Source organism: Stomoxys calcitrans, chromosome 5 (genome assembly GCF_963082655.1).
Source record: "Stomoxys calcitrans chromosome 5, idStoCalc2.1, whole genome shotgun sequence".
In the NCBI taxonomy this organism is placed as follows: domain Eukaryota; kingdom Metazoa; phylum Arthropoda; class Insecta; order Diptera; family Muscidae; genus Stomoxys; species Stomoxys calcitrans.
In genome coordinates this window covers 57,944,512-57,963,020 of record NC_081556.1, presented here as the reverse complement: position 1 = coordinate 57,963,020, position 18,509 = coordinate 57,944,512, and the positions used below count along the sequence as shown (strand labels likewise).

The window sequence follows — 18,509 nt, the reverse complement described above, 5'->3', positions numbered from 1 at the left end:
ATGAGTGGCCGTCCCATCTCCCGAAACACCCCCAAACCGGTCATGTTTGCCGACTATATGGGGCTCAAATTAAAGGTGTTTGAGAGCAGACCACGAATCTGATATCAACATTCGGGACTAACTGTCTAGGGGACGTCCCACCACCATAACAACCCCCAAATAGGACGTATTTGCTTACCAAAACAATTTGGGTCTTCAAGACAGTGGAGCTCGATATTGATAGTTTTTGCGGCCCATACCCCAAACCGGAAATATTTGCTGACTTTTGCAATAAGGGGTTTAAATGAAAGTTATGGGATATTAGAAAACGAATTTGAAATCTAATTTCGAGGCCAATGCCAATATGGGGTTCAAATAAATGTTATATAGATACATGAGAATAGAGCACGATGCTGATATACTTCCAGGGTTTAGTGTTTGGGGGACCACCCCACTTCCTAAAACACCCCTTAATCGAGAATATTTACCCACCATGTCAATGTGGGGCTTATTTGGTCCACTTTCGGGACCAATTTTCTGGAGGTCTACCCCCTTCCCAAAATAGATCACATACAGGAATTTTTTACTGACTATCGCAATATGAGGCCCAAATGAAGGTATTTGGAAGTAGAATACGAATATCCAAATATGGGACCATGTATTTGGGGTACCGCTCTTTCCGCAATAAACCCCAATATGCCTCTCAAATGAAAGGTATTTGAGATTAGAAAACAAATTTGATAACCAATTTTGGGGCCAAATGTTTGGGGGGGGGGGGGGTCTTATCCTTTCAAATCTATTTAAATCAATAGCAATATGGTGTTTGAGACAAGAGCACGATGCTGATTTTTTTTTCAGGGCCAAGTGTCTAGGGGACCACCTCACCCCCGAAAACACTTCTAAATCGGACATCATGAGAATATCGGGCTGAAATAAAGTTTTTTAAGAATGGAGTACATCTTACATCCGAACCTAAATTCGTTGACCACTAAAGTCTTTTTAGAATGTTCGAGCGAGTTCGTGGTCAAATAAGATCATATGGGATTCAGATAAAGGCGCTTATATTGTTATACTGTTAGTCAAGCGATATGCATATACTATTTTCGTTGCATGGTATTTGATTAAAAGCTCTTCAATTGTCGAAAATAAATATTCAAAGGATAATTTTGTTCCATATAAAGTAAAAGAGGGCGCAGCGGAGCGGGCCTGGTTCAGCTAGTGATAGTGTAAATTTGTATACCCTCCACCATAGGATGGGGGGTATACTAATTTCCGTCCGTCTGTCCGTCCGTCCGTCCGTCTGTCTGTCGAAAGCACGCTAACTTTCGAAGGAATAAAGCTAGCAGCTTGAAATTTTGCACAAATACTTCTTGTTAGTGTAGGTCGGTTGGTATTGTAAATGGGCCATATCGGTCCATGTTTTGATATAGCTGCCATATAAACCGATCTTGGGTCTTGACTTCTTGAGCCTCTAGAGTGCGCAATTCTTATCCGATTGGGATGAAATTTTGCACGACGTGTTTTGTTATGATATCCAACAACTGTGTCAAGTATGGTTCAAATCAGTTTATAATCTGATATAGCTGCCATATAAACCGATCTTGGGTCTTGACTTCTTGAGTGCGCAATTCTTATCCAATTGGAATGAAATTTTGCACGACGTGTTTTTTTATTCGAATTGGCGAATTGACGTAAAATTCTTATTCGAATTGGCTGACATTTTACACAGGTCTCCAACCTATAAATTTAATTGTGGTCCAAACCGGACCATATCTTGATATCGCTCTAATAGCAGAGCCAATCTTTTCTTATATCATTTTTTTGCCTAAAAAGAGATGCCGGGAAAAGAACTCGACAAATGCGATCCATGGTGGAGGGTATATAAGATTCGGCCCGGCCGAACTTAGCACGCTTTTACTTGTTCTTAGCTGGTACATTGATGGAATGTGCCGTCTACATAGAAGAGGTCGAAATCTAAGAGAGTAGAACGATTGGGAAATCACAAAGGCCCACACTGTGATCTCTAACCTTTCACTTTGTATAGCATCCAACAAACTTTAAAAACCACTTCAGCTAAAACACAACAGCACTAAACTCATTAATAAACGTCCTTTATAGCAGAGCACTTCCCATAATGCTTAAAGTGTCTGCATAAAAAACAAATAATAATTCACAACCATGAACCGAAACCTTTGCCACTTTCTCCACTTGGCCTGTTCGAATTTAATGTAATTTGTGTTTCTGTTCCAACTTTTCAAACGCCATCACCTCCTCCCATTTGTCTTCCAAGGATGCACACTTTTTCGCTGTTCATTTAATGAACAGCCCCAAGGTAATGTTCCATTTAAGTGTAGCTCTGTCTCTATCTCATCAGATAAACTTTATCAATTTCGGTTGCTATTTCGTATTTTGTTTGCCTGTTTCTATGCTCGACTTATGTCGTCCTCTAAATCGTCGAAGGGATGAGAAGTTGTGGAGCTCGGGGGTGCTAAGGAGCTTTCCAATTTTGCATTGTTCTTCTATTGCTAGCTGAGTGTCACCTTTATTTTCCAGGTAATTATTTTAATGACAAATTTAATGATGCTTAAGTGAAACCGTTTTTGTGCTAAATAAGTTGGGTTGGGGCAACTTATGAATACACAAGAGCCCAGAACTCAAAAATCCCAATTGTTTAAAAGCTTGCAGCAAAAATGAACTCAAATTTTTAGAAATATACTATGGTGCTAAACAGGATCTTTAAACCAAATATACTTGACTCGGGGAGGGAATATAAAAAAATTTTAAATCGTACTAAAAAGGTACTTGTTGGGCCGAGAGATTACTTTTCAAGAAAATTAGAGTGCAGAATATAAAAAACGTATGTATTTCTCTAAAAATAAAAGTCTGCGACTTCAAATGCAAGACAAGGTTAACCCCAAATTATAAACAGAAGAAGCAAAAAATGTTTTTCCTTGGAATGTGTTAAAAGTGTTATGATAGGGTTTTCATTATTTTAATTCACGACAAAAATTACATTCTATTAATCCAGGCCTATTTTCTAGTGTCTTTTCAAATTTCTGTTATGAATAGCAAATGTAAGCCCTCTTCTGAATCTATGGAGAACCTATACCTAAAGTGCATGTAGTATCCCATAAAAAGATGTATCAAATTTCAATGTAAGTTTCGATAATTTTAAGACATCACTAGGCCCGATAAGTCCAGCAAAGCGACTCGGTATATGGGATCTAAATAAAGATAAAAAGTGATATTGCAAATTTGCCAATGAACATTCCATTAAGGAAGAGCGGCGATACTTCGGCGATACTTCTGTCATATCAATGAGTGCTGTCCGAATCTAGTTTGAGCTCAAAGATAAGGAACAACTGAGGAGAGAAGTTAACACGACTGATTACCAAAGGTAAATCAGGTATCGCCAAAACCAGCTGAAAATAATTTCTGATGTACTGGCCGGGATTTGAACCCAGGAGTTCGGCGTCAAAGGCGGACATGGTAAGGTTAGGGTGGAGGGTAAGCAAGGTAGAAGAGAAGAAGATGGAGAAAAAAAATAGATAAAAATACACCACAGCAAAACGAAACTAACACAGGAAACAACTCACTGTCGAGAGTATGGTCCAGTCAGCCAATTCAGACCTCTACAGAACTCCAGAATGACAAAAGAAAGGGATAAGAGGCTGTAGGGAATACAAGCTGGGAAATAGATGTTCACCCATTATCTTGTGTCTTCTCCAAGCAATTACAGGGCAGTGACAGGTGATCGGCCGCCTACAACTACTCGTAGTCATCGCATATGCTGAAGAGGTCTGCCTCTCCCTGCACCCAGACGATGCAATGACCATTCACGACTCCTATTAGCTGTTTTTTGTCATACCTTATTAGTCCCAGAATTATTGACATCCCGTATCACAAAATACTCGGCCACAGGGCTTTTGACACCCTACAACCTACAGTATTAACCCACGCCGGCGGACATGGTAACCTCTGAGCTACGCTGAGAACCACATGCCTCAAAAACCATTCGAATTGTTCGAACAATTCTTTATGCTTGAAAACATATTAAATCTGACCGGGGCACAAAACTCCTCCTCAAATATCTCTCCGAAATATATTTCACAAACCTTTATATATTAATAAGCCTAATGTACCTACGTCTGACTATGCGAAATATCTAAAATTGATAAAAAAAAAACTTAAATGGAATGATCATACAGAATAAGAAAAAAGGCTCTTGAAATTTAGCATCGTTAGAAAATCCTCCCCTTTCATTCGAAAACAACTTGAAGCGGCGTCCTCCAGACTACAAAATCATACAGCATAACATGTCTCAAAATTGCAGTATATACCCAATTGCAAGAGTTGCTTGTATAGACAAGAACTAAATTTCTTTCCCTTTCTCTTGCAAATCGAGATCATTTGCGGTGTTTCGCAAATACGTTCCGCGTTTTTTATTTATAACCACTACTCAGGTTAGGTTAGCTACGTTAGGTTTAAGTTGAAGTTTGACATTACATTCACTCAGACGTCTTCGTCCATTATGATACCACAGAAATAGGTTTAGGAAGATGCCTTCTACTTCCTACCTTTGAACTGTCCAGATAGATTTAAAAGCAGCAAATTCTCAAAGCACACAGCAAATATTCTACAATCTCTTCTTCCTCGACGTTCTCACAGCACCTGCAGAAGTCGTTACTTGCAACCTTCAGTGTATCAGCATGTTTCATGATATGACAGTGACCTGCCTTGACGGACACAATGGCTGAGACGTCTGTTCTACACAGCGACGGCAAAGGGGTAGACACATTTCTGCCATTCCTTCCCTTACGGGCCTGATCCTGAAAACGTACCTTACATGCCTTAGAGGCTTACTCACAGATCCCAGAGACCCTGGAATGCTTAAGGTAGCTCCTAGTCCCGCAAACTCGTCTGTTCTACAATAAAATTCCCTGAGATATCTCTGTGGCCCGGCACCCAGAACAGGGGAATTTTGATATGTTCAGTCATCTTGTTGAGAGATATGCCAAAGTCGCGGGCGGTTTTGAATTCAGAAAATCGTTCCCCAGAGATTGAATGACTGCCTGACATTATAAACACTACCGTGGTTGGGTAAACTTCTTTATACGACCAGTCCTAGTTCTCCAGAATCCACATGATCGTCTGGAACAATCCGCTAGCAGTCTATATCACTTCTATTACCAGGGATATTGTAGTTCCAAATGGTTCTATCAGGAATAGTGGTACAGTAATATTTGTAATGTGTAATCCACACTGCCTGGAACGTCGGGAACATGAAGTCAGGATAACACAGTGTCGGTAGCCGCCACATGTCCAAAGAGAATGCTTTCTTAGCCTTACAGCAGTGGTGTAGCATTAAATACAATGCATTAGGTGGTGTCGTCCTCTGTGCGGGTGTGATGCACAAACAAGCTATCATTTCCTGCAAATCCCGCAGTATTGAACAGTAGGTGGACTTTTGAAAGACAGCACCATATAGCACTATAGGTCTGACAATTGCAGTATACACCCAGTAGATAACAACTTTCGCCAATGGCTCTCTTCCCATAGGACAAGAGTTGCCTTGTATATACAAGAATTAACTTTCTTGCCCTTTCCCAAAAGTTGGATTTGTAGTTCAATTTCCTGCCAATCTAAACACCCACATATTTTGCGCTTTCAGCAAATGGAACACTCTTTCCCCTCAAGGAGACGTTGGCAACCTGTATCTGCTGCTGGAAAGAACCACTACCATCTTAGAACATGTCTAGACAACTTTTGGTGGTATGTAGGTCCTCCTGAAGTGCCGGGAAACTTACCCTTAACAACAACAGCCATGTTATCACTATACGCGACGACTTTAACATATTTTTATTCCAGAGACAAAAATATATTGTTACGTTCCAAAGTAGACGAGACAGTACACCTCCATGAGGCGTTCCTCTGCAGATCCATATTCTACCGATTCCAGGCCGGCCTGGAATGCATCTTTTAGAAACTAAGTAATTAGTAAGAAACTAAGTAATTAGTTTAGAAACTAAGTAATTAATCAGCTTTCTTGATGCCTAGAAACTCCAGCTCCTTCATGGTTGACGTTGGTTTTACATTATTGAAAACACCTTCAATGCCAAGAAATGCTATATATATGTTTATTTTTTGACAGCGAGAGAACCCCCTATGCAGGCGACTTCGAAGTCGAAACTTTTTATGGCCCAAAGAGCTTTCGACGCAAAAACAATTTCCCAAACAACCTCCGACGTATGCATACCAGCGACAACCACTTCCGGCGCCACGTTGTCTGTTGGAGTTTTCCGGGAAATGTGTTCAACGAGTAGTTAGTTAGCCTAGAGGCCTAAGATGTATCCTCAACGGAATTGCAGAATTCCACCCAGGATTTGCTCGGAGCCTTTCTCAGCTCGCTCTTATATTTTCTTAGCTCAGCCTTATCGAATATCCTTCCGCTTATTTCATCCGATATAAAGGTGACATCTAGTACCTCCTGCCTGTACCTGGCAATAGAGATCGGTTTATTCCTTTTATTAAAATTCGCCAGATTGCAACTTATAATCCATTCGATAAGCAGGTCACCCTTTTCGTCTATATCCGCATATCTGGTGATGTGCATTACCACCACTTCCTACAATGAAGCTCGTTCCCCCTGCAGAAGCGGCTTCAACCAGCAACAAAAGGCTTGAAGGCGGCGTCTGTGAATCGTGCGGCTTATACAGGAAAGCCAGCCACTGATGACACTTATCAATTTCAAGTCTGGCTACTACAGAATCTTCAGTGCTGAGCGACGGAAGAAGTAAAACATTTAGACTACTCTTTGAAGGAATTCGGGCTGTGTCTCCCATTCCCCACACCCTTGAATAGTTTAAATCCAGAAATTCTGAGTCCACGAACCATTTCGCCTCACTACCGAGGTTCCTGGACAAGAACCACATCAAATCCTCATGCCATCAGAACGACCTTTAGTGTCGCCGAACCGGCCTCACAATTGTGGAGATTTAACTGCAGAAACCGGTCCAGTCAGGATTCAGATTTTTCACCACTGTTGTGTTAGTTTCGTCTTTTGAGTCCACCAGGAGTTCATCCTCACAAGATTCGTTGATCTTGCCATGATTAGTATCCTTACGCATCCAGAGGCAGTTGAGAAAACAGTGGAACCACTTTTCCTAAGGACAACGGAAACTTTACCATCAGCTGTTTTCGAAATACCTCATGCCTTGAGCCCAATCCAACCGTATAACCCACCTACACAGTGCTCGTCCGTGATCGACCGGAACTCCGCCTGCTGGACGGTATTAAGGTGAGGCAATCTTAAACAGATCTCAGTAGCAGGGCTTCCAATGTCGACCCCCAGGCCCATTCTGTCCACCCATGTAGCATGAACTTCCAGATGGCAATACCAGAGTTCCGTCAATCGAAGACTGTGGCGTGGACTGCGCTTCGCATCCGAACTCAATTGTCGTCTCAGTTATCTGATCGGAAAATCCTTCAATTTCTTCCAGGTTTCCTATATTCTCCTCGACCATATTGTGATGGGGTGACCTGCTCCTATCCTCTATCCATTCCCCCTATCTCTCTATCCTTTCATAGCGACAGTGACTGCCTCATACTCAATTTGATTGCCTATGGTTCAGATATCTAGAATAGTCTCCAGTGTCCTAGTGGGTGCGGTCCTCATCGCCCCGCCCATCCCAATGCAAACTACTCTCTGATCCTGTTGTATTATGCTTATTATTACTGAGGCGCTAGAAAGTATTAGTCTGATCACGCTCCCCTAGTGCCAGTTGACTATCCCTGAAGCCTTCTCGGTACGCTCCAGAATGTGACACTTCAAGTCATTTATGATGGTCACCCATAGGAGTGGCGAAAAAATGCTCCCCTGTGGCGTGTCCTGTGCCACTTTCTCCCTTATATTTATGCCATGGGACACACCATTTATCAACCTGTTCCTTAGCATATGGTTTATCCAGTCTCTAAGGACCGGGTCCACCCGGTACTGGTCTAAGGATTGGATCAATGTGTCTGTCCGCACATTGTTAAAAGCCTTCTCGACGTCAATGCATACCACCAGTGTGTACGTTTTGGCATCGAAGGATTTTTCTTTTTTATGCACAACCTCGTGCAAGGCAGTCTCCACCGACCTTCCCTCGACATAGGCATGCTGTCTGTATTTGAGCAGTTCGCTGGATGTCCTACTCTTTAACATGTCCAAAATACGTTCCATGATTTTGAGTTGTAAGGACGAAAAGCTTATAGGTCTGTAGGTCTTTGGTACCGCATAACTTGCATTGCCGAGTTTGGGTATAAATACCACCCTTGCATTCTACCAGGCTTTCGAAGCATATGAAAGACTTAATCACACTGTGAAAATAGCCGCCAGATTGTTGTAACGTCGGAAATCTGGTCCCGGTGACCTAAATGATACGAAAGTTTATGGCCATTTTTAAAAATCTCAATTGCAAGTCATACATTTCGAAACCAGAAACAATAATCGAACTATATCTCTTAAACTTGTCATGGCACAAAAAAAGTGTAGAGCGACAAACTTCATTTCATTTCATAAATCATTGCCTCTATCACTCTAAACTGGGTCAAAACTAAGAAAGCTATTTTTTTCATGTTTTTTGATATTTTACGCCGAATAAATAGAGTCAATTGAGTGAAATCATTTGAGTTAAGATTTTTTACAAGCACTTTATGTTAGCATCATTCGATTCTTTTGACCTTGTCTGGCAACGACAACACGTTTTTTTGTGCCATTATGGTGGAATATTGGTGTATTCGACAGAAATTTAATGATGATATTTTCCTATTCCGTACAAATGCTATAAAGAGCAAACATTTGAATTGAAGGGTCATTTTCACAGGATACGGGCAATTTATGATAATTGCCCTGCCAATTGCTATGGCAACACACTGGAATGATGTGTGTGTGTGTGTGTTTGCGTGGGTGTGTTTGTAGGACAGTATTATATCTGTCGTTAAGATAATAGCCTCAGGAGAATATTAATCTGACACCCCATTAACAAACTCAAAATATAAACAACGAGGGGCGTGCTTAAAATTTAATCGTATACAGCACGAGATTTGCAATAAATGTGCACAATGACAATGCCGCTGAAAATTTTCGTACCCTTTCTTGATTGGCCTGCATATCTGTTAGAGGGTTCGGCATATTTGTCCACACATTTGGATATCAGATTTGTACTTTGCTGGTCTGCGTGCATGGCCATTTTGAGATTCGTACTCTACTTCTAAATGACTTTCATTTGAGCCCCATATTGTCCAGGTCGACCTTCATGTCAGTTATGGGATTTTTCTGTGAGGGACGTTTTCCCAGATCAGATTCGTAATATCATATTCGTACTCTCAATTATCTTTTAGTATTGTATCTATCGACCGACTTGAGCTGTTGGGCGTTATTTGGGAGTAAGGCAGTCCGAACACGAATTTGGAAGCCATATTTTTTATCTTCATCCGAATGCCTTCGATTAAGTCCTGTATTACCTCAAAGTCTATTAGTCCATTTCGCTCCTGAAAGAAAAATTTTGAAGCCTTTCAGGAGTAGGCTCAAAGACCACTTTAGAGTCAGTGGTCTGTGGTGGCATGAGGCCATAGCATGTTGTCCGGCCTTCCTACAAGTGTGGGTGCCTTGCATTTGAAGTCAAGAGTAATGGTTTAAGCGCACAACCAATCGTCAGACTACCGAATGGGGAAGAGATGGAAGCGCAGCTCATCTCCAGCCTTTAAGTAAAGGTGGTGTTTCCTATTCAGGTTCAGACAGCGTCAGTGTCAATGAAGCAGTCATCGCAGCCGAATCGAGAGATGAGGTCAGCGGTATGACGGCAGTAGTTAACGGGTGGTTTGCTAAGCTCACAAGAAAACATTAATCCGAGGCAATAAGCAGGAGAATGAGTATGCACCGGCAGCGCAATCGGGTGAAAGTGCAGGATGCTGGATGCGATATAACTGGCATTGCAGGGACTTCCATAGAAACAGGTAATACAATCAGATCTCCCGAAAAGCAGAACACTGCTAAGAGAGGGCTCCCCCCCTTGAAGTACTCTGGGAAGACTAAGCCAGGCCTCCTTCAATGGAGACACCAAACAGTATCCTACACTCAGAAAAATGTTTAACCTCAACACTAGTTAAAACGAGCTAAATTTGAGAAATATTGAACTTCCCATATCGCTAAAGAAGTATATGCTCGTTACAAGTTTAATAATTTCTTACCTTCTACGAAATTGTTTTTACATCGTGTAAGCTCATTTTAAACTTCCTACCAAAAAAAAATTAACTAACGGGAATTGAAATTCAAAGATAAAATTATTGAAAAAATCGCTTTTTCCGAACTCTAAATTCCAAAGGACGCCACATCCATCACAGAAGAGGAATATGGCCACTGTAAAAGAAAAGAAACGCTAGAATCCCCAGTAAGCACAACAGAAACGAGCTGACGTATACAGTCATCAATGTAAGCAATGCATCCGATAGGATTTCATCAGATCATCGGTCCCAAGTGGAGTACCTGGATAACGAGTAGATTATGGAACATTCAAGATTGGGAAGAAAAGGATAGACAAATATCCTCATATTGAGACATAAGGCCGTGCAGCGGCAGGTGATTCGATACCGCCTAACGACAGGGGCCAACGACGAGATCATCATCGACTATCTCAACATTGGAAAGACTAGGAAAAGAAAATTTTTTAATATTAAAACATCAGGCAGTACGGGGACGAGAGACTAAACACAGCCTAACGAACAGGGTACGGACGATGGAACCATCACCAATTTTCTCAGGATTTGGAAGACTAGGATAGGCAAAGATTCTAATATGGAAACATCAGACAGTACAGGGACAGAAATCTCTATGGAGGCTATTGAACTGGGAGCCAACGGTGGAAAAATTACCGACTTTCTCAAGATTTAAAAGACTGGAATAGGCATAGATCGTAATATTAAAACATATGCCTGATATCAGGCAGTGCAGAGGCTTCTAACCATTTAAGCCACTCGGACCTGATGGAATATTTCCGTCGTTACTATAGAAGGAGGCTGACTATCTGGAGCCCCATCTGGCCGTTATTTTCACAGCCTATAAGCCTTTTGACCCTTCTACTCAAAACAATAGAACGTATAATGGATACCTTGATAAAGAGTAGGACATCTATCGAACTTCCTTAATACGAACAGCATGCCTATGTCAAGGGATGGGGGTATGCATTGACATTGAGGGGGTTTTTAACAATGTCAGGAACGATACACTGGTCCTGTCCTTAGACAAGTACTGGGTGGACCGGGTCTTCAGAGGCTGGATAACCAAATACTAAGAAACAGGTGGGTCTCATGACATAACGATAAGGGAAAAAGTGGCACAGGCCAGGCCACGGGGGAGGTATTTTAACGCCACTCCTTTGGGTGACCACCATAAATAACTTATTACGGAGACTGACTGAGGAGGGTTTTGAACCCGTCTGCTACGATGTTATGATACTTCTAAGAATCTGATGCCGAAAGGTTGTTGCAGATGGCATACGACTGAGCTGCACCCAGGGGTCTCAATGTTAAGCCAGAGAAGACTGAAATATGTCTGTTCACGACGAAGACGAAGGTGAGCCAGTTTGATGCACAATGTTTCCTCAATAGAACAATTTTGGAGTGAACTTGTGGAAGTGTTACATTCAGGAGAGTACTGAGAAGGCTCACATATGTTGGGCACTATGTAGACGGGCCGTAGGCTCGAAATGGGGCCTGAATCCGAGGAAAGTCCACAGGCAATACAGGAGCGTGATTGGACCAATACTAAGTTAGGCCTCAGCATTTTGGTGGCTGCTGTGGCCATCAAGCCATTGAGAAAAAGTGCAACATAAAGATAATACAACACGTTTAGAAAACATGTTGTCTTGGCATGGGCGGAGCGATGAGGATCACGCAGACTAGGGCACTGGAGATTATTTTAGATATCCGACCCGTAGACATACATATTAAGTGTGAGCGGGCAACTGCGGACATGAGACTTAAGGCGATGGGAGAATGGATAGAGGATGGGAGCAGGTCACATCATCGCTGTATAATCGGGGAGACGATAGGAAACCTGGAAGTTATGGAAGAGATTTCCAATCGGCTAATTCACACGACACTTGATGTCGAGGGCAAAACACTGCGGCCAACAGCACAGTCTTGGATTGACGGATGTCTGGGATTGCTATCTGGAAGATCGACTGCCTGTCGTCAATGAACTTGGTTAACCCAAAGCCTTTCGGATCGAGATTTGAATCGCGAGAAGAAGAAGCTATTACTGAAAGGAAGTAAGAAGGAGGTCAGTATTGCTTTCGAAATCAAAAAGGGACACATAAGATTACGAGCTCACTTTATCAAAGTTAGTGCGGCAAGTGATAGCATATGTAGGGCGTGTGGGGACAATACCAGACATGAACAGACTTAAGGGCCCTTTCAAACTGCAATGCAAACTGCAAATTTGCCCATCAATATGTCATTAAGGGACAAGGGCAAACTTCTCATATATCAATGTTAAGGGGCCTCCTTTTGAGAGCCGGATCCTTTTTATAACGATCCTTTATTGAGGAGAAGTTTTTTATATATGGTTGCTATACCATTTTTTCCAATGGAAAAGTTTTTTCACATATGACAATTTTTTCTGCTGTTCTCGCCAGTATTCGACTCCAGACGTTCAGTGTCATAGGCGGACATGCTTACCTCAGCGCTACGGTGGTCTTCTTTCCTTCTAAATACCCTTAGAATATCACTCAATATGGATGTTGATATACCTCAAAAATTGACTTGTGAAGATATGAAGTGGTAACACTTCTATTATTTTGAACACAGCTGTACATATGACCGTTGTATGCTATGAAAGCAAACGGACATGTGCTTGTGCACAGCCGAATAGTAGCAAAAGTGAATCCGTAGATGTTTGTAAAGGGAGACATGAAGGGTTTGGAATATTCAGGTTTCCCTTTACAAACATCTACATCTATAATTTTCTTGGCAGCCAAACTTTTTTGTGGTATTAAATTCGTGCAACTATGTTATTTGAAAAAATCTATTTTATAGTAAATTATTATGGCAATACATTTGATACCTTATTGTGATTCAAATATGTACTTAACACTCATTTGCATTAATAATTGAGTTCATTAAGTCAAAAATTTTGAATTTAAATTATCTTCAAAGCGTGCCATCGTCATCACAAACTCCCATAATAATTGTAAAAAATGTCTTTGAATAGCTTTAGCGAAAAAAGAAATGGCAGATATAAAAAATCGCCACTTTAGGCCATTGTCATTTACAATAGGCGGTAATTAATTTTGCTAATTGAAATGCTCCTGATTTTTATGACTTCCCTCAGCGACCATTCGTCAGCTGTTACTTGTTGTTCATTAAGTACGCCATTGCTGCTCCTCACAGATGGTGTGGCGCTACTAGCAACTGCGGAACACCGGAAAAGAGCTGAAAAGTAGTCCCAGATTCACAACACAATGACAAGCCAAAGGCATTGGCACCTGGGTGCAGTATTTTTCTAAGATAGAACGACATGACTTTATTACATTTCTCATTAAAAAAAAAAAAATAACAAACCCTTGGCAGAAGCTAGCAGCAGCATCAGCCAGCCAGTCATCTAAAATATTTGGCTGGTTGACATTTTGGATGATGTTCTCAAAATGGCTTTCCTAAATCTTGGCCATTTCATAGATCACCCGCAACTAGTTACGAATGGCGAAAGAGAGTTGTTGAAGCGGCAAGGGGAAGTATTGGAAAGTGTGTGAACTTACCTGTCATATTCTCGATTATCCTCATCGCAGCGGGCATCCTGTAACTCTCGCCAACTTTTGCCATGTCGGCATGTTGTGACCAAAATAATATCACGGCCATTATGCAAATGGAAGAGGGAATTACGTGTCTCAGAGCCAATGCCATGCACGTAGCTGAAATTTACAAGAATGGGGAGAAAAAGAAGCAGATTAGGAACAAGATAAAACGTAATCAAATTAAAAAACTTGTACAAAAACAAAAGGCAAAAAGTGCGAACAAAAAAAAAACGCAACAGCAGCAACATGCCATTTGCGACATCTTCCCCAACTCAAGCAATGGTTCTTCATGGCCCAAGTCATCATGAAGCAGTCATATAACATAATCACTTGAAGAAAAATTTAGACCACAGTTGGTCGATTAATTGGACTGCAGCGCTTTTTTTGAGTTTTTGAGCGCCGAATCCGACTAGTGGCAATAACTTTGTGGCAATTATAATACCCATTTATGATGCAAATGTTATCGTTGGAAACTGTCATAAACTTTTGCATCGTGGTAAGGTTGACTTCAGAATAGGGGCATATTGTCCATTATGTTAATAGAAGTAGAGAATTAGAAAAATATTTGCTCAAATAGGAGACAAATACAACGCACAAGAAAATAAAAACGAAAACGAAAAAGGCTTTATATCTTCATTATCTGAGAAACTTGCTCGAAAACGATTTAGAATTAGATATTGCTCCCATATATATGTTCGTCAAATTTTGGGTAATCTGCAATAATGCTATCATTTGTGAACCGTAGTTATTACAGTGTAAACTTATTTGCTCGTTTTCTTATTAATTTATCTTAGGTTAGGTTGAAAAAAGGGTGCATATACTAATCCGCCCCATGCCACTATTGATATACACCTAAGTCAGTAATAGGCTTGTTGTGGCCTCTTACTACAAATGAAGAACCTCGAAAAGAAAATCTAAGTTGGGAATTCCGTGCTACTTACAAAATCCTTAATTGTTTGCCATGTCACTCCCCTAAGTTGGTTAATTTCTGGTATAGTGTCCCCACCTAAGTGCCGGTATCTGTTAGACGCAAAAGCCGGGCAATGACAAAGGAAATACTCCAAAGTCTCATCATCTTCCCCGCATGCCCTACACATGCTATCACTTGCCGCATCGATTTTACATAAGTGAGATCGTAGTCCTATGTATCCCGTCATGATACCAATAGCTATACTGACCTCTTTCTTACTTCCTTTCAGTAATAGCTTCGTCTTTCCACGATCTGGATCCCCCATAGGATTTTCGCTGTCCTACCGACCGTTTTGCTGTTCCACAGGGTTTCATGCGCATGCGTCGCTCACGACTACGTCCACCCGAAAGGCTTTGGGTTAACCAAGTTTATTGACGGCAGTCCTCTGGTCTTCACCGCCTGGCACCCTAACGATGCTGATTATTTTATTTTTTTCAGTGTAGGACTTAAATGAAGGGTATTTGAGAGTTGAAAAGTTACTTATATCGAAATTGGGGATAAAGTCTCAAGGGCCGCCTCACACAAAAAAAACTCTGTGTGGTATGACATCAAATTTGTCAAAGTGGCTCTGAGATGCTAGAACCTAGCTTCAGTCCTTGTGAAAATTCTGCAAAGAATAAGTTTCTCCACTAAACAGAAAAAGACGGATTGGATAACGTTTTGACAGGCATTCAACAGCAATGACCCATTTACACATGAAAAGGTGGAAACTGTGGAAAGGCTGATAGGTTGGGGAGAGAGCACGACTATTGTTGGGGCAGGTCTACAGAAACAGCCCTCTATGACCTAATACGGTACATAGCATGCAAAACCTTTACTCGGACTGCACTCATTGATAAGAGAGACGTATTCCTTCCTCCCAAATCAAATGAGCATGGGAAAGTCTATATATAGATAATTTTTGGGTGCTTTAAATCAATATCAAAGCAAAATTTCAAATTAAAGTTGGACATGAACTTCCCCAAGTTTTTATCATGTTCCATTAATTAATGCATCAGTAAACATTTTTCGAGAAAGAAACTAGATGATTAATTTTTTCAAGATGCAATCAAATAATTTCATGGTTTTTAATAGATTGCTTTAGGTTAAATGAACAACAGAATCTGAATAAATTAAAGCTTAAAAATAACACAGATATAAAAATGCATTAGTGCCTGTAAAGCAACCACACACACTGTAGTCAAAAAGTCAAAGGTAGAACAAAAAGAACAACTCATAAAAAATAAACATAGAACAAATTCATAATTAATGTGCGAGAATTGCGCCTGTGAAATTAACGCTTAAATAAATTATAAACAGCTTCAGACACAAAGTTTACAGAAAACTTGTGGCATGCTTCGTAAAATGCTGAACTTTTAATGAAAATTCTCATTTGTTTACTTGGGAGACACAAACATGTGCAGCATTTAATAATTTATAAAAGTTCTCTGTTTGCGTTCTCCGTCTACCATTCATGGCTGCCGAATAGAGGAAAGGGTTAGAAAATTCCATTTCAAATGCCGGTGAGGCAGCCATTCATCATGCAACAGAACGCAGCGAGCCTTTCTAAGCTTGTGGAATTTTAATTTTGTTGTCTGACAATTGAAATGCATAGCTAAACACATGAGAGCGAGGAAAAGTGAAAATAATTGCATTAAAAACAAAACTTTGAAACTTTTGGCAAAGAACATGGTATGCAGCAACTGTATGTTGCCAGTTACGAAGTGGATAGATTTTATTAACCATTAGCTACTTGGCCAAAGCTAGAGTTCAGGATTGTAACTAAACCCCGATATTGGTATTTTTGTTCTATTTTGCAATATTAATGTTAAATACATTAAATGAATTCTTTGGAATTTGTTATTCAAAAATATAATTCATCATTTTTTCCACTAGCCGAACGTAGAATAGCGTTCCAAGCGCCTCGGTCTTCTGCGCTCATTCTAAAATCTCTGATACCAAGCTTTGAGATGTCTCCCACTTCCCACTTGATCTTTCTATGGGGCTTTTGGTCCTCCCGGTTTGCGTGTACCACCGTGTTTGACTTCAAAAGACTGGAGCTTCTTCATCCATTCTGACAACATGATCTAGCCAATGCAGCCGTTGTACTTTGATGCGTGTAACTATGCTATCGTCGTCATACAGCTCATACAGCTCGTGGTTCATACGTCGCCTATATTCTCCGTTAACGCAAACTGGTCCATATATTTTACGAAGAATCTTTCTCTAAAATACTCCAAGCACTGCCTCATCTGCTTTCACAAGTACCCATGTTTCCGATCCATATAACAACACGGGTAGTATCAGTGTCTTGTAAAGTGTAATCTTCGTCTGTCGCGAGGTGGCCTTGTTTCTAAACGGCTTACTCAATCCAAAGTAGCATCTGTTTACCAGTATTATTCTTCGCTTAATCTCAAAACTGGTTTCATTCGTTTCGGTTACGGCGGTGCCGAGGTAGATAAAGTTACTGACTGTCTCAAAGTTGTGGTTCCCAACTTTCTCCTTCTTCCCAACTTTCTCCTTCTTCTTCTGCATCTCGTATAATCTTCACCAGCAGGATATTATCCTTGTCTGAAACCTCGTTTGGTATTAAATGGTTCGGAGAGATTCTTTCCTATTCTTACTGAGGAACGCGTATCAGCAAGTGTCATCCTGCAGAGTCTTATTAATTTTGCAGGGATACCAAACTCAGACATGGCTTGAAATACCTTTGAACGTAAAGGAGTATTGAAGGCGGCTTTGTAGTCAACAAAGAGATGGTAGGTGTTGATTTGTCCTTCTCGGGTCTTTTCCAGGATTTGGCGCTGTGTGAATATCTGGTCTAGGGTGGATTTACCTGGTCTAAAGCCGCATTGTTAGGGCCCAATTATCTCATTGACTTTAGGTTTTAACCTTTCACACAGTACGCTCGAGAGTATCTTGTATGCGATGGGAAGGAGACTTATTCCTCTGTAGTTGGCACATTGCGACTTGTCTCCTTTCTTGTGTACGGGACATAGTATGCTGAGGTTCCAATCATCGGGTATGCGTTCTTCTAGCCAGATTGCGCAGATAAGCTGATACATACGCCTTATCAGCGTGTCGCCTCCGGTCTTATATAGTTCAGCGGGTAACCCGTCGGCTCCTGCTGCCTTGTTATTCTTTAGTCGGGTCACTGCTTCTTGAACCTCATTCTGACTAGTAGGTAAACATTCTATACCATCATCAGGGATTGATTCCGCGGTATCCTCTTCGCCGCCAACATCGGACACTAGCAGTTGGGTAAAATGTTCTTTCCATATCCTTAGCATGTTATCTGTGTCAGTTACCAGATTTCCTTCTTTGTCTCTGCAGGAGGATGTGCCTGCACCAAAGCCATCGGTTTGATGTTTAATTCTTTGGTAGAATTTCCCGACTTCATTCTGACTCCTGTACATCATAATTCGCTCACACTCACGTCTTTCCTTTTCTTTTTTTTTCTGCGGAATAGACGTTTCTCTTCTCTCTTTTTCTCCCGATACCTCTGCTTCATCTGGCGCGTTGCTTCTGATTGCAGGGTTGCTCTCTATGCTGCATTCTTGGCTTCAGTAGCATCTCGGCACTCTTGGTCGTACCATGGGTCGTACCTTGGAGGAAGCTTCCGGTACCCAAGTACGGATTTCGCGGCATTTTCCATGGAGTGGGCAATAGTTTGCCACTGCAACATTATATCATCGGAACAAGGAGTGCTTTCATCAAGCAGTTGGGTCAGTCGAGTGGCGTATGCCGCTGCC

General features: G+C 41.1%; 1 protein-coding gene across 1 annotated transcript in view; it reads right to left on the bottom strand.

Annotated features, from left to right (window-relative positions):
- LOC106092647 (exostosin-1) overlaps positions 1-18,509 on the bottom strand; it is a 418,420-nt gene that overhangs the window by 278,025 nt on the left and 121,886 nt on the right. Inside the window, exon 2 of the mRNA XM_059370307.1 lies at positions 13,773-13,925. Coding sequence (XP_059226290.1) covers positions 13,773-13,925 — 153 coding nt within the window. The remainder of the gene's footprint in view (positions 1-13,772; positions 13,926-18,509) is intronic.